Source organism: Vanessa tameamea, chromosome Z (genome assembly GCF_037043105.1).
Source record: "Vanessa tameamea isolate UH-Manoa-2023 chromosome Z, ilVanTame1 primary haplotype, whole genome shotgun sequence".
NCBI classification, from domain to species: Eukaryota; Metazoa; Arthropoda; class Insecta; order Lepidoptera; family Nymphalidae; genus Vanessa; species Vanessa tameamea.
The window spans coordinates 15,281,938-15,304,988 of record NC_087341.1 but is presented as its reverse complement, the minus strand read 5'-3'; the positions used below and the strand labels follow the sequence as shown (position 1 = coordinate 15,304,988).

At 31.8% G+C, this 23,051-nt stretch overlaps 2 protein-coding genes across 5 annotated transcripts in view; one reads left to right on the top strand and one right to left on the bottom strand.

The window, feature by feature from the left end:
• LOC113404143 (H(+)/Cl(-) exchange transporter 3) overlaps positions 1–657 on the bottom strand; it is a 29,437-nt gene extending 28,780 nt beyond the window's left edge. For both annotated transcript variants that reach the window (XM_026644930.2, XM_026644931.2), the window contains exon 1: positions 454–657. The gene's annotated coding sequence lies outside the window, so the exon portion shown is untranslated. The remainder of the gene's footprint in view (positions 1–453) is intronic.
• Positions 658–4,079: 3,422 nt separating this feature from the next.
• Positions 4,080–20,461, top strand: LOC113403960 (transcription initiation factor TFIID subunit 4). Of its 3 annotated transcripts, XM_064220360.1 has the most exons (11): positions 4,080–4,919; positions 8,499–8,663; positions 10,964–11,158; positions 13,954–14,163; positions 14,340–14,483; positions 15,095–15,217; positions 17,485–17,834; positions 18,098–18,293; positions 19,092–19,268; positions 19,584–19,745; positions 20,043–20,460. In XM_064220360.1, the coding sequence occupies exons 1-11, from the start codon at positions 4,080–4,082 to the stop codon at positions 20,169–20,171; spliced, it is 2,691 nt and encodes an 896-aa protein (XP_064076430.1). In that variant the 3' UTR covers positions 20,172–20,460. The 3 variants fall into 3 exon arrangements, with proteins under 3 accessions (XP_064076430.1, XP_064076431.1, XP_026500424.2); XM_064220361.1 differs by lacking the exon at positions 8,499–8,663 and having other exon boundaries at positions 20,043–20,461; XM_026644639.2 differs by lacking the exon at positions 15,095–15,217 and having other exon boundaries at positions 20,043–20,456.
• The last annotated feature ends 2,590 nt before the right edge of the window (positions 20,462–23,051 follow it).

The following is a 23,051-nucleotide window of genomic DNA, read 5'->3' as shown; positions in this document are numbered from 1 at the left end:
AAATTGGCTATATATTATTTAGACAACAAAATAAAGCTAAACAATATTTGAAATATATTTTAACAATATTTAATATTTTAACTACCCACCAATTTTCAAACAATATTACAAAAATAATATTATAGATTTATATAAATAATAAATTCTTTGATTTTTTTCAAAGTAAATAAATTAGTGTGAATAACTTTTAGTGGAAATGTATTTTAAAATTAGGTAATTAACCATTTTGTAATTTAAGTTGTAGTTCATCTCACAATCGATTAGTTGTAATTCGCAACGCCCCCATTTAATAATTATGTAAATATGATAAAGTTTCTGTTTCTCTTAATTAATTTACATATTCACACTTCATTTTTGTTTATTCTATGCACGAAATACCAATAGACAAAAAATATTAATATACATGTCTAAAAATAACTCACTTCGTCAAGTTAACTTTTATAAAACACTAACCTAGTTAGCCGTGAACATTTTGAAAGATTATTTAATTTGTAGGACTTTTAACCGGTACAACAATCAATTAGGAAACTTTTGAACGGCACAGCAGGAATATTGCGACGCAGATTACTATTTATGGCAGAAATCAAACAAGTTTTGATTCGTGGTAGAAAGCAACGAATCAACGATTAATGCACTTGTCAGTTTGTACTATGCAGTATGTCATAACATCGTCATGACACTTCAACTTTTCGCTTTTGACACTTGAGATGATTTTTTAGTTAAGCTTAGCTTACACAAACACGATAAACAATTGTCAATCTATTTCGACAAAATAAAACAATAAAAGCAGCAATGTAAGGGATATATTTTATAAAAAGTATATTTTTGGCTCACTTTAAAGTATATTTATAACTCAAATCACAAAATAACTTGTAAATGAAAGATCGGTATTGTATACGGCGTCCAAATTTTATAACAATAAGGTATTCTACTATATTTTGAAAAGTACTTCAAAATATACTTCGGCAAAATAAACACGCTTTTTTGCCATAAAATTAAAATAAAATTCAAACCTTTTTTACTGTCGCAAAACCGGTGTCAGTCATTTTGATGACGTAAGATTGTTAAAAACAACAGCCGTATATGTACGACCAGTACTCATTCAACGTTAACAGTTACAAATATTTGGTGTTCTTTGAGCAAATAATATAGTATCTAGTTGTACAAGCATTAAAACTCTAAAAAAATGTTTATCAACGTGCCAGATGATATTGGAATGAGGAATGTTTGGTTGGAACATTCAAAACGAGATCCCTTTCAACTAAAAGTCGATTATATTTATGTGATTATCATTTCTTATTAAAATCTAATAATACTTTGCCCTTTTTCCTGTTAGTGTATAAATTAAGATGATAGTAACATAACCTACAATTACTATGAAAGTTGATAGATATGTACCTACTACCTAGCTGCTTACAGTCCGTTCACAGTTTTTTTACCTCTGACATCTATTAAAGAGGCTGCGCGTTAGGTTGGCATTACTGACTGTCTAATTGTTCAGACGATTATTTTGATGAGATTCGCTGACGACAACGTCATTTTCACCGAAACCAGCGACAAACTAGACGAAATGATAAGCACACTGAGAGAAGAAAGCGAAAAAATTTGGGCTCATAATGAACCAAGATAAAACCAAGCTAATGACAAACAGCAAAACTAGCAACATCGACTTGTATGGCAAGCCATTAGAATACGTAAACAACTATATACACCTCGGCAAACAAGTATCATTCAGTAACAATAATGAGGAAGAAGAAATAGTACGGCGAATGAACATTGGGTGGAAAACATATTGGAGTGTAAAGGAAATTCTAAAAGGCACTTTCTCCCTTCGCCTGAAGAAGACTGTAATGGATACACTGTAATGGGACATGTATTCTACCGACTCTCACCTACGGCTGCCAAACATGGACGTATAATACAAAAATAAAAACAAAACTAACAAACTGTCAGAAAGAGAGGTTGGAAATCAATGATATTTATTATTAATATTAATTGTTCAGAGTTCCTCGAGTTATATGATAAATTCAGTGATTAATTACATTTAATAATGTCAAAAAGAATTCAGAGTAGTGGAAGAATGATCGTGCTAGCTTGCTGTGCGTGAATTTTGTGAAAAGGAAGAAGTTAGTAAATTTTCTGTAATTCCGTTTGAAACGGGTAACTGCTATAACAGGTATGTAAAATAATGTTACCTGCTATTAAACTATTCCTGTATGTTGAAAAATATTTCTCTTCTTTAGTGAAATGTCAAAACCGGTGTCAGTCATTTTGATGACGTAAGATTGTTAAAAACAACAGCCGTATATGTACGACCAGTACTCATTCAACGTTAACAGTTACAAATATTTGGTGTTCTTTGAGCAAATAATATAGTATCTAGTTGTACAAGCATTAAAACTCTAAAAAAAATGTTTATCAACGTGCCAGATGATATTGGAATGAGGAATGTTTGGTTGGAACATTCAAAACGAGATCCCTTTCAACTAAAAGTAATTTAAGATTAATGATAATTACAATTTTTACAAATAAATAGATTTGTACCAATATGGGTCATGGTATTATTCACCTTCCATCCACGGAACACACCATAACCCGTAAAAGTATTTTCTAAGTGCGCACAAGTGAAATCGTTAATTTAATAGTGAACGTTATCATTATGTGTGAGTGTAAATTAAATGTTGTAAGTTTATTAATTAGGCAAATCTTTTTAAATTTCAGGTTTGTCTGAGAAAACCATCGGCACTATTACTAAAGAAGGTGAAATTGCTGCGTCCGCGTCTCGAAAAATCTCTACATCGAGGAAAAACCACATTTAATAAAAAGTAATACAGATAGACAATTTTGATCTTTGTGGAGTTAGAAATAAAATACACGAAATGTACGCAGTTAGGAAAGAGGTTCCAACTTTAATGAAACTTTTAGCAGAGTTAAAGTTCGATATTGACTTAAAACGTAGAAAAAAAACGATGAAATTGAAAAAATATATTACACAAGTAAACGATGACTCGGATAGCATTTCTGATTATGTCCATTTAAATCATTCTTATTCTAAATAAAAGCTTTGACCGATCCATACTTGTTTTTATTTATTAGCAAAAAACAATTATATCGAGCATTGGTACAGATATAATAATACATATGTATAACACGCCACGCCACGCCTACATCCATCTACGGGCCTGTCTCCTCTAGCTATTACCACCGGTTGCACCGAATTATGTAGGTATATGACCACTGTATACGGTTAAAAATATAATTCTCCATTTGGCTGAGGTAGAAGTAAATAGGTATTTTATATGAAGGGCAGCTTCATATCATTCTGCCACTACCACCAAATATTTCCTCATCTATCACGATTTCCTAATTTTATACAAATTTTTTTTAGAAACTAGCTGTAGCAATACATTGCACAAGTTAGCCAACTTAATAGCCAGAGTTAAAATAACTGTGAACAGACTGTACACTGAACGGACAGTTTTTGTCTACATTACGTCACACCGTGGCGGCTCGTGTTTTAGGTCACGTAATATACAGATTAAAAATGATGACTTTTTATTTTAATATAATAAAACAATAATGTGCTTTTATGATTCAAATACATAATATTTAAGTATATTTATATATAAATTATAATTTATATCAAATTTAATAATTTATTTGTCACTACCGAAAGTACCCTATTTATATGACTTATAAACATAATTTAAAGATTGCTTGCGAATAAAAACGAAACATATTTGCAGTCATTTAATCAATGTTTTACACTCAGATTATAAATAAAATATTTTGTTTAATCTGTGCTCTGTTGAAGGAACTGTTTCTTGAATGAAGCAGTACATGTATAGAACATAAAATATTTACCTGATGGTCCCAAAGACCCGACGAATAAGAAAGCAATTTTTACATTATTATTGTGAATTGCCAAGCATTAAATTTTATCATTTCACTTTAAAATATTCAGTTAACTTTTATATAAGCCTATTGTTTTTATTTTGAAAGAATAGAAAACCGCTTTAAATTTTACCGGTTTGCCTAAGACAAGGGCATCGCTAGCTACATCCGCCGATTAATACAAAATGGCGTCAGCCGAGTTTTTAGAGCAAGCTTTGTCTATAGACGTCGATGAGAATGCAGTAAACGCGATCGTGGGTTCGCTTGAAAATCATTTAGTGACGTCCGTTTCGTCAATATCATCACAGAACAATTTAGTAAATGTTATTCCTAATCATCTTAATATTACTTCAAGTGCAAATACCATTAATGGACAAAAATATAACCAGGACCAAAGTGATGGTGATATAGGTTGTGTAAATTTTCAACCATCCCTCGTTTCTTGTGCATCATTTAGTGTTCCAACTTCATTTGTATCACAATCAAACGTATCTCAAAGTGTTTCAAATAACGGTGAACCTCTAAAAGTTATTAGTACGCAAGTACAAAGTTTGGCTGTGTCAGATAGTAATACACCGTATTCAATTCGGTCTCTTTCGAACAATTGCGTTAATTTATCTTCGTCTCAGGCACAGATATCACATTTAATACAGGGAAGTAGTGTAGTATCTCAATCTGGGAACAAAACGATGAGTATGCAACCTCCTTTGGTTTTAAAACAGGGTACAACTTCTGGTCAAGTTGGCATGCAACCTAATTTGGTCACAGTGCCTATGACAGTGAATTCTAGCATGCCTGGTTCTATACCAAATGTTATGACTATTAATAAGCCAGGAGGGCAAAACGTAGTAGTAACAACACAGAATTTGGGTACAGCACAACCTGCTATATTGCCCAATGTGCAGATATTGAATATGCGACCGGGCGCTCCAGCTGTTGCGTCACAGAAGTCTGTAGCTACAGTATCTCCGCGAGTTGTTATTGGGACTCCACAGGTGGTGGGAACGAGAGCAGCTGCTCCTGGAGTAAGTGCCCATTCATTTTGATGTTGTACGAAGAGCACTCCATGCCTTGGTTGTACATTATTCAATGTAAATGCTTCTGGAGACTCATAATTAAAACTCCATTGTGTGGTATTTGTGTTTTAACTGTGCAAAATATATAAATAAAAATATGAAATAGGGCATACAAACATAAGTTTATAAATATTTGAATACTTGCATGCAACATTAATAATATGATATTTCTCATTAGATCGAATCAAATTTTCATTTTTAATGTTGGTTTACTTTCTGTTTGCTCAAATGCTCAGCTCACAACAATATATTTATGATAACGTAAATAATTACATCACAACAAATTTTGTATATTCCATTTTGTAAAATTATTTTACAAAAGGTTAACATAACAAAATGTTGATTATAACATATTCAAATTTATTGTAAATAAAAATAAACTGCAACTTTGACTAAGTATTTTGACAATGTCAGTTTGCAAAATGTGTAATATACAATTTTTTCTACTGTCTTGAAAACTCGTAGGATAACTAGGTATAAAACAAACTAAATAAGTTAAAAATAATTAGAGATTATTTTTTTAATTTTATTTCATAAACAGCATTAATTTAAATTGAACACAACAAAAAACTTATTTGTGTCTGCCTATAGCATTGTTTGCCTATACAATGTTTCCTAATTAAAAATGATATCCAATCTGTAGAGAGTATTTATTATAAACATTAAGTCAATTTCTATGTAAATATTGTAAACTTAAAGTAAATAATATGTTGAGTATTAATTATGTTCATGACTTTGAATTTCAATCCACACTTTTGTACTCTTCGATGTAATCAGTATCTTTTGAAGGAAATGAGTTTCATTTCCCCTGATTTATTATGAATACTAAAAATGAAACATATTAATAAATACATGGTTACCACATTTTCTCTTCATTGCAAGAAATTTAACTATGGGTCTCACAGAGTTTGTTGCACAAAACATGTTTGCTTGATTGCGGAGCATAAACCTAAAAATCAATTCCACAGCATTTATTTTAAGTTTCGTTACATATACAATTTACATTATTCATATATTGTGCAATTACTACAATTGTATTGCTTTTGTATACTGCCTTCTTCATGTGACCCATGCTTTCTACTGCAGTGTTAGACTTAATTGTTACATTCCAAACAAACACAAGCAGATGTGTTAAGATCTCATTTGTATCATATAAAATTTAATAATTATGCATGTGTGGTTCATTTGTTTTCATGTAAATATTTCATATGTCAAAATAACATGTCATTCATCTGGAACGCTAGAAATAATATGGATTACACACTAATATTTCATTATAGGTCTCGGAACAACCTTATAGAGAATTACAACTGAATATGTACATATTCACTTATATTTGTACTAATAATAGGATTAATTTTCAATAGGACTATGAAAAGATTCTTGTGATACACATGCCTCATTTTTTTTGTTAAAAATGTAGTTTACAACAAATTCTCTCCTTCTAAAATGGCAACACCCCATTGACGGGATCCTTTGCATATTCGCATCATTTGAGTGTTATACAAATTGTCCTTAATGTGCAGATGAACATAAACGAATTGCCTTGATTACTTGCTTGCATCCTTCCTGTGTATTATATCTGTATAGAAATAACTTTTTTTACTGTTATAGTCAAAGTATCATTTAAATGAAAGCTGTGTGTACCCAAACCACATTTTTTATCGACGAAACTTCCACGAACGAAAATATTACGTTTCCAAATAATTGAAAATTTTAATAAGTAACTGCACGTTTTTTTATGCTACTAACAAATAATAAAATAACGTCGTAGTAACGTGCATAGACAAGGAAAAAACTGACCCATAGACTGAAAATGCAATTCTGACAAAGTGATAAGGATGCAATCGATACGGCTGCGAATGGCGGAAATTTAGCACTTACGATTTATATCGAAGCTAACAGCATACTATTTGTTTATGTTTATAGTATTTGTTTCGAGCTTTGCGACTTCATGTGTGAAAAGCGAATTTTTAAACAAGTTTTATGTTAATTTTACATATTGCTCGCCCGCTATTAATGTATCGGAAGAAATTTTTTAGTGCATCGAACTATTAAAATGGTGTCATAACTTTGGTTTTTGTCATAATAATTTAATTAAATAAAAACATTGTATTTAAAATTATTATCGATATTTTACTGTTTTGATTTTTAAGCATTGCTTATTGTCCGATAGCCTGTTGATTCATCTCTGCAATCTATACAATTTATTAGTTTCGTTTTTGTATATTCGAATAAGATGATACCTTTCAAATTTCGATATCGCATCGAAATAATCGTATCGTCGCACCACACTATGCTTTTGATTGATATAGTCTATTTTCGTATTAAAATATCGATTTCTGTTACGCAGTTCGGACAGTGATATCACAAACGGTAGCGTCTTCTGTCTGAAAACAGATTGCTGACGTTCATTTAAATACAATTTGTATAAACTGTTGAGAACGAAAAATGAATTCAAAGTGTTTTGATGCTATAAAGTGTATTTAATATAGTTTTTATATTTCAATGTGAAGATAAGATTATATCGTTTTGAATAGTGAATCATAATTCGAGTAGCCGTTATTAATGGAAATCTTAAATAGTACTTCGTATTATTAAGACACTTTATACGCGTGGTTCGTTTTTTATTAGAATTTGTACAAAATGTAAATATTGGAATTACTTGATATTCTTAACTGAAAATGGTATATTAAGTTTGTTAACGTGGTAAAGAGTTATTGTGTTTTGTTATCCGAATAGTGGTGAAGGACCTCTCAGTTGTGAAAATATAAACTGTTCGTTCATTTTGTTTACCTCTTGTGCAGATCGTTATGAAATAGTTTGATATGTAAGGAATGGAATAAATGTTGTGGACTCAACGAATATGACGTTTTAGTATAAATTAAATAATGATACTAATTCATTAGTAAATCTTAGCTTGAATAAAAACGAAATTATTCTATTCCTTCAATTCAGAGTGACGCTTATTATAATCATATAGTATTGGACATACAATGATTGTAGTGATGTAAAGAATACATTAATTAATTACTATAAATTGAGTGTAACAATTAAGCAACTAACATAAATTTCATTATTATTGTATTTCTCATCATTTGTTTTTGACAAATATACAATATATGTGTTCGATGTGATCAGACTTATTGGTGTTGAACATGTTGTAATTTTATTTAAGATAAGTATTTAATTTTATTATTAAAGCCTAAAACGTAACGTATTCGTTATGATGCGAAATGTAATCATATGAAATTTATATGATTTTGTATAATACAGTAGGTGTTATATTGGTGCTTTTCGTTATAAGATAAACCAACTAATTGTAATGTATTCAACATGCTTCGACACATCTAACAAACCCACGCTACAGGTAACCCATTCACTGTCATCGCCCGCACTTTATTTATGTTAATTGTGTTCTCTTGTCAATACTTTGCTTAGATTCATAATCGGACGCTGAGACCAGCAACGGTGACGAGATTCGTTCATAAAATATAGTGAAAATTGAAACGACGCGTTCATTTTTAGATAACGCTGCAAACACTTCAAAGTCTACAACAGGGGCAACAGGGTCATTTGTTGTTAAAGACTGAGAATGGTCAATACCAGCTGTTGAGGGTCGGCCCCGCGCCCGCGGCCAGCACTCTCACGGCGCCTCAGCCGCAGACGCTCCGGCTGTCGACTGTGCCGGCAGTAAGTAGGCAACGAAACTTCGCCACCCCACTCACCGGCCTATGGGATTGGACAACGGGATACCCTTTGTCGTTATGTTTATTTGTCCAATTTCAAACGAATCGTGCATGTACAAATACGGTGGCGGTGCATGTTGTAAGGTAATTAACAAGGTAAGACGCAACCGGAACTCGTTCCAGTCATTGGTAATATTAAAAATACTAATTATAATTAACTAATAGTTTTTTTAATAATTGCACGAATATCAGGCGAAGTTTCATGAGCGATGTCATTGTCGAATCATTACAGAGACATGTCTTCTACATTTTATTCGTTCGTTATTTACTCGTCAAATGATCCCGATATTCGTGTATCCCGTTTTACGCAATAATCATAGAATTAACAACCACCTTGGACGACGTTTTAAATTAAACCAGTACAGAATATCATCCCGAAATCACGGCTTCGCATAGAACGCTTGGCAATTAATAAGGTGAGAGGGACGTGACTTACACGCATGCAAGAAAGCACAATAAGCAAAAATTTAACTAGAAATTAAAGAACTAAATATTAAATTAAGACGAATAACGGATTATATTTCTTTACCTAATATATGTATTATATAAATCATTGTAAAAACAAAATAGCGTGAAACAAGAGGACGTAATACGACCGAAACACTCACTAAGCGCTCGTGGTCATGCGAAAGACACCCACTCTTCTGCACGCAGTGACCATATTGAGATAAAATTATAACGAAGCTTAATTATGTACTGCTTTTATACGATGTGCTTGTGTCCGTTCGTGTTAATACCGAATAATTTTATTGTATTCATATAATAAATGATACCTTTGTTAACTGTTTGATCAAAATACAATTAGAGGTAATTATCTTAATGTATATACTCTGATATGTGATTATATTTAATATCTTGTTTATCTCGACATTAAGACAGGTAACTTGTTAGCAAATAGACATGAGTTTTACTTATAATGAAAATAATTATACATTTAAAACGAACGATTTATAAGTAATACACTGTATAAGGTTTTAAACGTAAATAAGTAAATGTTTGTACCTATTTTTATTGTATCCGATATCAATTTTCTTTTACCTCGACTGTTTGCTGTCGCTTGCGTTTGTGCACGTGTTTGCTCGTATTGCATGAATTATTGTTCAGGTTTGTATCGATCATACAAAAATGTTCATTTGTTTTTGTTTTTTTCTATTTTGATATATGGCAGGAATTAATTTATACCTGAATCATGAGGGATCGTTCAGATAATAATTTGTAGTAATTAATTTTGCTACATTACGATTTATGCATATATATTTTTTTATGTCAATTGTAATGTAGGATACACGAGGGGGTGTTTTTTAAGTATTAGTTTAATTAGATTATTGAAAGTAGACCGACGATAAAATTTTATTGCTTTATTTATGCTACTCCTTTTTAATATCAATAGCTTTTACAAAGTTTTAACTTGAGGGGACTTTCGTAGTTATAGAAAAGTAACCGTGCAATTTATATTATTGCTTTGTACTTCTGTATTGTGATATATGGAAGATGCAATTGTAAAATTCATGAATAGTACCTGTTCGGATACATTGGCCATGCACAGCCATGAATATGTATAAAAAAAAGTTTACGCGCGCGGCTTCGCTCGCATTTTAGTGGTTGGGCACAAAATAGTAGCCTATGCTGTCCTTCGTGTTGCTTATTTCATACCAAATATCATCAGATTCGGTTCATTGGTTTGCCCGTGTAAGAGAAACAGACAGATATGCAGAGTTACTTTCGAATTTATAATATTAGTATAGATAATATTTAAGATGAACACGAACAGAGTTTTAAACGTGAAAAAAATAGAACCAATCTAAGTATGGAGTAGGTATAGACCATAAACTGTGACCAACAACATCGAGTTACATGTATGTATTTATGAAATATCTCGTATTTTTCCTATGGTATATTGTAGAGGTATCGACCTTGTTTAATACACTTAAATAATGAAACAAAGGTTTTTCTTTCTCGTTTTTCTCGCTTATTTAACCGACTGTAATCAGTCGAGGAAAGTGCATGCAGAATTTACTGTTAAATCGCTAGATAGATAAAGAGCGAGATCGAATTCCAATATACACGTTATGGAATACGCGAGCAGTGCGCGTTCGCATCGACAGAAACATAAGTTTTTTTTTTTTTTTTGTAAATAAATAAAGTTGTTTATTGCTTAATAGGTTTTAATGCACGGATATTTTGATTAGTTATAAAACAATGTGAGGATGAGAGGTTTTAAATATTCTCGTCTCTTCTGTCTAGCATCCAGGCGTAGCGACGGTGTCGACCAGCGTCGCTTCACCCAGCCAGATGGCAAGTCAGATGGCTGGTCAGATGGCAAACCAGATGCCAGGTCAGATGCCGGCCGGGCCTGTCGCCACGCCGGTACAGCTCCCCACGGTGACGACCATCCCGACTCCCTCACCCCAGCCCCAACAACCCACTGTGACGACGCAGGTAACTGGTACACGATCATGTTTGATAATGAAACCATCGCTTACAGTAGAAGCTGATATGCTGATATTGGTCATTATGTAGTTCAAAATAATTGCTTATTAGGAATAGAAATTGTCATATAGTTTGTTTTTTCGTAACAATTGCCGAGTTTCGCTTCCTTATATTTATACATTTATACATTTAGCTCCATATAAAGTAACCATACTGGTAGACTCCTCGTCTCTCAGCTCGCAGCTCGCAGATCAAAGGGCTGCGCCAACGACCTTGATATTTTCTCAAGAGTTTCTCATAAGTAGAGCATATTTAAATTTTACCCTACAGGAGTTACTGACTCCGTTATATTTGTTTATCTTTATCTTTATCTATTCAATAGACTTGCAACCTAAGTAGGATAATGTATGGTTCGGAAAAAAAAAACAATATTTTCGGAATATTCAAATGCCTAGGACTCTTATAAATTTATATTTATTAAAAAAATGTTATCCTTTATTTTAATAAAAATACGATATCTTTCGGAATATTCCCTTTAAATTAAAAATAGATTTTGAGCAAATTAATAAAAAAAAAAATCGCAACTTATTGCTAGTATTTCAACAGCATTTATAATTTTTTGACTATGAATATTAAAACAAGTACACAATATCAACATTTATCAGAACCAGGTTTTGTTGTGTTCTTGTTTTACGGAACTCAGTGAATGGAGAAGCATTAGCGACGTAAGATGGGATTTTCAGAATGCAGAGAATCGATGCAGAGACTGATAATCATAATGCCTATCAGGTGGTCCATTCAGTCGATTACCTTCCTACTTCTAGTAGTATAATAAATCTAATAAAAGTGCGCCCTAAAAAGTTATATGTTATATTATACGACTGTATTGCAATTTCTTACTTATATATCGGTTTCGTCATGGACCCAATCGTAACTGAATTTGTTCTAAAATATATGGTATTTTCGATGTATAGTTAAACGTTGTGAAAAGGATACATACAATAACAATTTTCTAAAAATAGACCTCATGTCTCTGAACGTGTTAACGTGTTAACTAAACTCGATCGCTCACTTGTTTAAAGATAATTTAAAAAAAAAAATACTGATTGTTAATAATTTGACCTTAAGAAAACATTAATTCCTCCTTACGTTACAAAAAGCTGCCATTAAATCTTATTTGTTATAGCCTTTTTACTATAAAATTCTGGACTCAATATATTTCGGTAATAGCTCAGATTGCTCTGACTGAGTAAGAAAATAATGTTAATCTTGGCCTTAAAAAAAAAAAAAAACAGCTTAATAGTTGAAAACTAAGCACGTAGCACTATTGGGAAAACATTGAAGAAAAATAAGACAAAACATTCGCGGTAATACAAATAATACAAACTTAATTGTGTTCAATATATGTACATTGGTTTCAACAAAACACAGTATATTATATATGATTTCTGATTTTTTAATTTAATAGTTCATAATTTTATCAAATAACAAAGTATATCCACATCGTTAGTACAAATTGAGGTATATGAACGGATATAATGATTCTGAACATATAATTTACTATTTATTATTAACGATGGTAAAGCCAATTTTATTGCTCACGAGCCACCGCGTTGACCCTTCACTATCATTAAGTGTCATAAATGAGTTTAAATTGCGTTCAGATGCGACCAGTGTGTGAGCCAGTCTCACTGTACAGGTGAAAGAGGTGACATCGTATACGTTAAGTACATTGACCGTTTGAAATAAATCTCACTTCAAAGTATAAAACGAGAGTGAAATATTTACTATTCAATGAAATGTCAATTAATTGGACCTTAGTAAAATTGTAAGGTTTTTTGATAAGAGTACACGATATTGTAATGATTATTTTTTCGACATAAATCTAATTCCAAGTGCAAAATCAGGAGTATTGCATGACTTTTAAGCGATTTCCTCAGTGGTGACTATCGTGAATGCAAAGCGAGGAGTCTGATATCGATGCGATTTGTTTAGTTTGCAAAAGGAGCGATTGCATCTTTTTTATAAGAATGTTATACTTTGAGGACGCACAACTATGCTTTTTAAAAAACCAATAAAATAATTATATAAGATAGCTTGACGACTCTGGCGTAACCGCGTCGATTTTAGCAATGTATATCAACAATGTCAAAACGGTAATATATATCAGCATTAGTAAATAATATCCCACCAATTTTATACTTAAGCAACTCAAAAAAAAAAAAAAATTGTAATGCAGAAATGTACTGATAAATCTATATTTGCTCAGAACGTGTCTATAATGAGATCGACAACATTTAAATGTATACGCTAAGACTTATTTTATTAGAATTAGTATTTAACTTTTAATATTTGAATAAAACTTGGTTTACTATAACTTATTTCAGGACTTCTACTACAAGTACTTTGTTAACCAGGTCTGGTGCAATTTCAATAATCGGAATTTCGCTGTTTTTCTGCCTGTCTACGCAGAAATGTCTAATTTGGTCTAGATTTTCTTTTTGTGTTACCGTAAAGTGACATAATCTTTGTCAAAGTTTTGCAACTGAGTAACTATCGCCTTTTGCACTCCAGAAGTTGACGCCGGCATGCGACCGAGATCGTATCTCGTAGTATAGCGGTTTGTACTTTACCAATTACACGAAAACAGTGTAATTACTTACCATGTGTTACGTGCACAAGTGACACACGCATACAAGAAAATGTTTTCAACTTTGAAAAATGGCATTTACATTTCGGAGTTACTCTTGACTTTTTTTGTATGAAATCAGAAAATATCGTCATCCATCAATATGTCTTCTCAGAAACCTCTAGACAACACGAAGGAGAAATGCAGGAATTTTCTTGCCAATCTGCTAGATCTGTCCAGCAAAGAGCCAAAGTCTGTCGAGCGGAATGTGAGGAACCTAATCCAAGAACTGATAGACGCCCAGGTGGAGCCTGAAGAGTTTTGTGATAGGCTCGAACGTTTGCTCAATGCGAGCCCACAACCCTGTTTAATAGGATTCCTTAAGGTAAGTCGCATTAGTAGTTTACTGTTTTCATAAATAAATGCATTGTTACTTACGTAGTCAGGATCAGAAAGGCGTTCTTTAAACAAGGATATTGAAAAGTAAATATTCAACGTCGGGTCCATGTGTTTTGATTTAAATATGTATGTTTCATGTTAGATATTCATTTTTTTTCACAGAAAAGCTTACCGCTACTAAGGCAATCCTTGGTTATAAAAGAACTGGTGATCGAAGGAATAAACCCCCCTTCACCCCATGTCGCTTTCTCAACTCTTTCCGGGCCCGCGCCGCAGCCGGTTCTCGCTTCCTCTAACATTCCAATGGTAAGACTCTTAGCACATTGAACAATTATTATTTTCACCTTAACAAAATATTACTAAAAACTTTTTTTTTATATATCTAACAATAATTATAAAGGCAATGCGAATGAAACCAACAACAGAATATGTCGATAATATTTAGTACTAACCAACAGTTTTGTCAAACTAATAAACTTGCTTTCCAATTCTTTTCAAAACGTAATCAAATATCACACAACATGTAAAACCGGTAGGCAGCGTAGTGAAACGCTTGCATTGCTTTAATAGCATTATTACAATCAGGTCACATAAAACTATTAATGCTACGCTAATAACATAATGCTAACTGTTAGCACGACCTCGACACAAGTATACTGGGCACGATATATATAGTCTTATAATAATAATATCAGATTAGTTTGTGTAATAAATAATCAATTATTAAAAAATTAAAGGTTGTTAGTGTTCATGACTAAAATAACAATATTAAAATGTCGGTTATCTTTTACGAGCTGAAATATCAGTACGACTTAACACACGGTGCATTTTACTGACACATGTCGAAGAGGTTGTATACAAAGATATTTTAATTAACTAGTGGAACGTGACATAGTTATAAGTCGTGGTTGTGGCAGCTAGATGACGAGGGGAGTTCGAGCCCCATTCTCACGCCCCTCCTGCCCCCCGTGATGCCAATGATCCCGCCCCAACCGCCTTCACCGATACCGGTTAACATAACCGTGCAGAGTGTCGCGCAGGTTTGTCTGTGCCCTCGTATGCATTGGCCAGGGACGTATTTTTGATGTTTTTTTGCTTTAAGCAAAAATTATCGGCCGATCCTACTCGATAGTAAAAAACAAATAAAATGCTATGAGATAAATAATACTCTACGATATAACCCCTTCGGACGAACGTCCCCTCCAACCTTAGGAAAATACGTCACTGGCATTGTCATGTGTACTATAGGGTTGCTGTCGAAACCTTTAATTAATACCAAAACGGTGAAAATACATAACAGTTTTAATTGAAGTCTGGGCTATTTTGAAAAGTAATTATTTTCAGTATTAATTTCAATATATTTGTTCAGTATAATATATAGTCATTCATGTTGAGGGTATGGTCGATGTTCTTTATACCGAAATGTCTCGATTTAGGGTATAAAAGGGGACGGCAGCCCTATTCTAACACATAAACGCCAATTATCTTTTGAATACGAGGGTTAATTGAGTTTTCGGAATCATTCAGAAAAATCAATCTGTCGTAGCCTGATTTTTAAATATTTGTCAATATTAATTATAAAACGACATCGAATAAATATTAATATTGTTAATATTTTTTGTAAAATATTTGAAATACGAAAAAAAAAGCGACAGAATTTGTGCAAATTGTAAGCGAAACAGTCAATCGAACCTTCAAACGACGCTCCTTTTAAGTTGTCCTTGCAGCAGGTTGTTCAGCGTCACAAGTTTGTAACTAGAGGATTTACCGTTCATATTTATCATGTTTATCATGTACATATTATATATGACATCAAATTGTACAGTTGACAGAACAATGAGTACATTAAGACTTTTTGTTTTTGAATCGAATTGTCAAGTGTGGCCATTTTATACACGTTTTTATAAATAGGAAGTTTGTTACATTACAGCTCACGAATGATTCCGGACAGCTCTACAAATTTATATTTTCTGTAGATGTGTCGTTTTTTATTGTTAAAGTGGCTTTCTAGTTTATAATGAGCAAAACTATGGATTTTATACATTCCTTTTAGCGACCAGGAAACATGAAATATTTACATTATACAAGTCTGATGAATATTTAGTCCAGTAAATAGGAGAGTTTGTCTCTTAATTGCTGTGGAGCTCATATCGCTTACCCAAGTAAAAGGGACAAGGCAAGAATTATGATGATAATTGTAGTGCTTATAAGATGAATACGAACTGTATAATAGTGGTGATAATATCAATCCGTTTACAAGAATTGAATAAAACGATGAAGATGAGAGTTAGGAATTGTTCTGAGCGGTCCCTAACATTACTTATCAAGTATTATCAAATCAATAATACAAATTGTAATCACAAACAAAGATTAAAATCTTGATATAAAATTATATTGAATAGTAAATCATAACCATATTACATATTATTGTATTATGTATCGCATAAAATATATAAAAATGTATGCTCATTATTTCCTAGTTTATGGCTCTACACCATTGCAGTAGATATTTCACTCGGTGTTATTTGGATGTCTATATTTAGTTGTATGTCATGTAGCATTGAGAATGTTACTTTAAATATCGCTAATCATTTAGTTTTTTTTTTCTTTTTTACCAGCGCTTGTCTATATTATTTATGATAATATACTTTTAAATGCAACGGAATTTTGCACCATTTATTTTTTAAATATTCTAGGTTCTCATTGGACATTTCTTTATTTTTTTTTATATTTGTTTATAATTTTAAGAGATTTTGTTTAATTATGTATATATGGATGAAAATTACAGATATTTGTACTAATTAAAAAAATATGTGTATATCTTTGTCTAATGCCATTTCACAGCAAGAAGAAATATCAATCTGTAAATTTTGTTTATACATATTCATAAAATCACTAAATATAAGCTTCTGCATGCTGTAGTAGATATGTCAAAAGTTTTTAAAAACAAACTATAATTTATACGCAAAATGTGTAGAAATTTTCAATATGGAATCGGTAATTGTTATCATTAATGTCGTCGTAGCTTGTTACTTTTTTTTATAACAATTTTTTTGCAGATGTACTCTGTCCATAAGTACATTTTAACTCTGTTAGTAAGCTGCATGTATATTATTACATATAATTAAATAATTAGTGTCAGAATTAATTTAACAATTGAAACTCCTTTTTAACTAAAATTAAATTTATTAATTGAATTTTTAAATTAAACAAATAACCGAAAAGACCTTTGTTTAAATTTGAACATAACCTTTGCGAGTTCATAATATACTGTGCTATATAATCAGAATATTTACGAATATTCCAGCAAAAGCCGCCACCAAAAGCGGGCAGCACGATAGCAGTTCTGCAGAACATTCCCGTTCATACCAAGCTGAATGTGACCAAGGTCGGTAAGACTATGCCGGTGAACAGCAAGTCTGGCTTCACAAGATCGACGTCATCTTCATCGGCCCTGTCGACGGTATTGACGGCCGGAAAGTCCCTCCTCAAAGACAAGGAGAAGAAAGCGACGATGCAATTCACTCAACCATTCGTTGACGATAAGATGGCAGGTGATGACGATATCAACGATGTCGCCGCTATGGGTGGCGTTAACTTGGCTGAGGAAACGCAACGGATCCTGGGATCTACCGAGATGATTGGTACACAAATCAGGTAAGCTTATATAAAATAACATAAATATGTAGTTAAAGAAATAATTTGAAAAACAACCTTTTATTTAAACACCATATATACCTAAATGAACTAAATATCAGGTAAATTTGAATTTGGTTTGAATTCAAAAAATAAAACTAGAAATTCAGAAAAGACTTGACCGCATTCTAAGTCGAAAAGGCTAACTAATTATAATGTAATGTTATAATATATTTTTTTAATAATTTAATTAACATTATAATATTTAAATGTCTTTTATTCAGATCATGTAAGGACGAGTACCTGGTCCCGCTGTCTCTGATGCAGTCTCGATTAAAGGCGGTCGCAGCCAAGCACGGACTCGAGGAGCCCTCACCAGAAGTGGCAGCAATCTGTTGCCACGCAGTTCACGAACGACTAAAGAACCTCATAGAGAAGTTGGCTGTGATCGCTCAGCATAGGATCGACATGATAACCAAGGTTAGAAGTTGTATATCATAGACAGAAAATAAATCAAAATTCATAATCACAGGTGTATGATTTATATACATAGTGATTTTTTTGTAATAAAATTTGTTGTTTTTTTGTTTGCTAAATATTAACTAGAATATTTTTTCGTTCAACTGTGGATATGAATAAGACATATTCTTTAATTGAAATGCGCAATATATTTTATAATACATCAAAGGACGAGCAACTGTTGATCTGCTTCTATGGAGATAATGTGTCTAAAATGCTTAGCCAATAAACTGTTCAATATAATGTGTTTCCTAATATCTAATAAAATGCTTGCAAGTTTTGCGACCATGGAGGAGGTGTCTCAGGGTGACTTTTATTGCTATTAGTTCTTAAATAGCAAAAATAAAATAACACCAAGGCATTATTAAGATGCGTATTCATGAAATCTTATGACAATTTCTGTTTGCAATTCAATATACCAACAATTACATAACTTATGGGGACACAGCCTCTTAAAAGAATAAACACTAAAGTTATGTGAATTTATTTATAATGTGTTCAAAGAACATGTATTTTTGCTTTTATTCAAATATCTAAATATGTTTCTTGACTTCTTTTCCATAAATGAATGAAATCTACAAAATTTGTTTGTTTAATAGAATTAATTAACATTATTTGCGAAGTATTTAAATAAATATATGTGTAGCTTGTTGGCGAAATGACAATGTGTAGCAGATTAAATGCAATTTATTATATAGGTTTAAAATTTTATATTTTCAATAATATATTGTATACTAACCTTCCTTTATTTCCTTATAGCAGTCGGATTTGAGGTATGAAACAACTCAAGACGTTAAGGGACAGCTCAAGTTCCTTGAAGAGTTGGATAGAGTGGACAAGAAGCGCAGAGAAGACTCTGAAAGGGAGATGCTACTCAGGGCTGCAAAGTCTCGCTCTAAGAATGAGGACCCTGAACAGGCAAAATTGAAAGCTAAGGTAACATTTCCGTGGTAGCTTGATTTTAAAACATACCTTAAACGCACCAAAGTCGTTACCTTAAAACATACCAAAAGTCGCACTCATCGTGCTATGCAATCCAAACGACGGCCTGGTCGGAATTGCACTACTTATTACAACTCCTAAATATTTTATAAAATTCAACTTTAAATTAGGCTGTTTTGGACATTTATCTTGTACTCATTATGTATGATAAGTTACACGTTTAAAACTTTTTTTAAGAGAAGGCAAAAACCATAGGCATTATTAATTTATCATGATAGAAACCATAAACATTCTATAATTGTTTTATAGGCTAAAGAGATGCAGCGAGCCGAGCTAGAAGAGCTACGACAGCGTGAGGCAAACTTGACGGCCTTACAAGCAATCGGGCCTCGCAAGAAGCCACGTCTCGATGGACCTGGTGGTTCCGGAGATAGCGCTCTTGGTGCTTCTAGCCATGGATCTGGTGGAATTGTAAGTATAAAATAATTATATAATTTCCAGTCTTTTTATAATTATTATGAAGTAGACAAAGTTTATGTCATACAAATATTTTCATAGTTGTTAAAGAATGATGTATTCAAAATAATTACAGTAATAGTCGAGTGTTATTTGTGTGTAATACCAATAACAAAAACAATCTCTAAACTTTAACAAGAGAATAAATACTTTATCATCAATTATTTAACATTGAATATAATTTTTATGTTACTAAAATTCATCCTTCAAACATTTAATAACTTAAAAATTGTAAATAATTATTTTCAACAGTCTGGACGGAGTCAGCTGGCCCTGAGAACACGTCTCAAGCGTATTAATCTTAGGGATATGATCTTCCTCCTCGAGCAACAGAATGAAACGTCCCGCTCACAAATGCTGTATCGTAGCTATTTAAAATAGTTTCGGTCACGACGTGAAAATTATTAGCATTATTGATTTTACCTTAAACTGTTAAAATGACTATGATTACTGTGCATTATGTTGGACTGAGTTAAAATAAAAAAATAACGCCACTTTTCTGTAAATTAAAAAAAAATAATCTATCCTCTTCATTGTCTAGTGAAAGATTTAGAGTATGTAATATGTTCGAAACTAAACTATCTTAAGAAATAAAGAAGTAAGTACATATAGCTAACTACATATTTGTAGACCATAAATCACACTAGAAGGCGACACCGATTATATGGTGAAAATATTTTTTTTTTTATATACCAAGACATGACGGTTACTTCTGAAACTGGATAAAATATCTGTTTGTCAGAATTACAAGACGAAATTAGTAAGTTATAGGTGGTTGTTACACCCTGTTATTACAACAGGTTTACCCCTAGCTAATCCATAAAGATTAAATAACTCTTGATTTATATTAACACATCTAGCATGGTAGATTAAATTTGAAAATTCTTAATTTTATTAAAAATATACATCATGCTAATCATTTCAAATTCAAATTCTTGGTAATAATTCATTCAATGAGAAGAATTGCTATACATTACAATTTTTAGTAGTCAGGACACATTTGTAACAGCTTAATCCAAAGTGTTTTCTAACTTAAAACAATATATAAAAGAAAATACAGGCAGTTCTCGACTTACGTCGAACAATCTTTTAACACTATTCCTCAAGCATACGTCAATTGTTTCGATTTCCGGCTCAGGAGAATTCACTTGTCGCGAGGTCAATGTCATAGCAAGCAGATATAAACGAGGCAATCTATTATGTCTCGACTTACGTCGTTTTGATTTACGTCGCGTATTTCGAGAACCTAACATGCCGTAAGTACGAGGACTGCCTGTATCCAGTAACTGCGACTGACATTTCTGACTTTTAAATGAGATGTACCATCTTAACGTCATTATTTTTATACAATATTAATTTACAAATTAAATTATTTTTACATATTATTCTAAATTGTATAAAAAATATGTGTCAAATGTTCAGGAAATTCTAGTAAATTAGTTCTTTCTAAGGAATAAACAAGTCATAATAGTTCTTATTCAATTGCTCAAACTTTTAACACTATTTATGAATATAATTATTTATATATAAATAAATATGTCCTTACAATAACCAAAGCTTTTTGAATAGAAAATACATTCCAGTTAAAAAATATTGATGTGTTTGACTTGATCAAACTTCTTATTAAGCAAATAATTCATTCGATGTTTGATTTAAGTAATAAATTAATGCTTTTGTGTATTTGTAATCTAATAAAGATTATCAAATCTATTGTTCTAAATAGTAGTGTTGTAAGAAAGCTTATACTTTGATTTTTAACATAATATATGTATGTAGGTTTCTATTAACAACATCCTAGAATTAGTGTTGAGAATAGAGTGTGATGTGCAGTAACTCCACCTTAGTCAAGCACACACAAGTCTATCTATACATATTATAGCGTAGGTCGTGACCCATTCATTAATATATAAGTCATATGAAATGTTTGTTTTTGAAGGATTAAAGAGAGTGAGGGACTAATTGAATAAAAGCCAGTAAAATATATTATCAGATTTCTTTTAATTAGGTATTTGAATGCATTCTAGGTGATTTTAATAAATTGTAAAAATATGGTACAGTAAAACGATTCATCTCTTTAGTATTCATTTTTATGAGCAAATTTTTTGTTTTTGACTTTTACTTGCTCTATGCAGCCAAGTGTGGCTTTGCTATTTCATTTATTGTTTTGGGTATGATAATTGCCCAAATCAGACTGTTCATGTCAGTGGTTCTTGCAAGTATCTACACTTGAAATAAATGTATAGTTGTGTTGTAGCAAATAATTTAAAACTCTTTTGTTTATATGTATAAATCAAAAAACCATTAACATAATTATTCTTATGTAAATTAAAGTGTAAATACATTTTAAAGGCGTTATTGTACTCAACCACGATATTATAACAAAATCACATGTTGTTAAATACCTTTCAAATGTGTGAGCAATTTGAAGGAGTCGAATTTGCAAGAAAAAAAAATTATACAAGCGAAATAGTAACAGGAACATTATAGTAACCTGCACACAAAAATTTTAGTGGTCGTATAAACATAAGACACGCACTAAAAATTGTTATTAAGTCCTTTAGTTATTTATTAGTAGTATTGTCGATCTCTGGAGTATCTCTAAAAAAATATTATTATAGACTAACTTCATCGTAATATTCATCGTAATAGTGTAACTTTGATTGCTCTAGAAGCTGTAAAATAGTCTTAATGTTGATGGTAAAATTATCTCTTCTTTCCATGCATTTGTGGATTTAGGCTAAGGTAATATATTAAAATCATTTTCTTAAATAATAACATAGTTATTTGTCATTTAGATATTAGATTAGAAGCTAAGACAAGCTGAGATACAATACTTCCTTTATTCTAGCATCCTCGTTATCATTCAATTCATGTTAATATGTTTGGTATGTGTTGTTTACCTAATTAAATGTGACTGATGTTTGGCAAGTTACATTATGTTTTATTAAATTTTGATAAATTATTATTTTATTCAATATGCCAGCCTTTATGTCATCACCTGTTAGTCCAGGTTCGCCACATTTCAACCTATATAAACAAGAAAATGCTAAATAAGACTTAACCTGGATTCTATCACACCAAGGCTCGTCTCTGCCTCTATCATATAATATTATATATAAATCTTGTATTCATAATCATAATCAGTATTGTCGATCTCTGGAGTATCTCTAAAAAAATATTATTATAGACTAACTTCATCGTAATAGTGTAACTTTGATTGCTCTAGAAGCTGTAAAATAGTCTTAATGTTGATGGTATAAT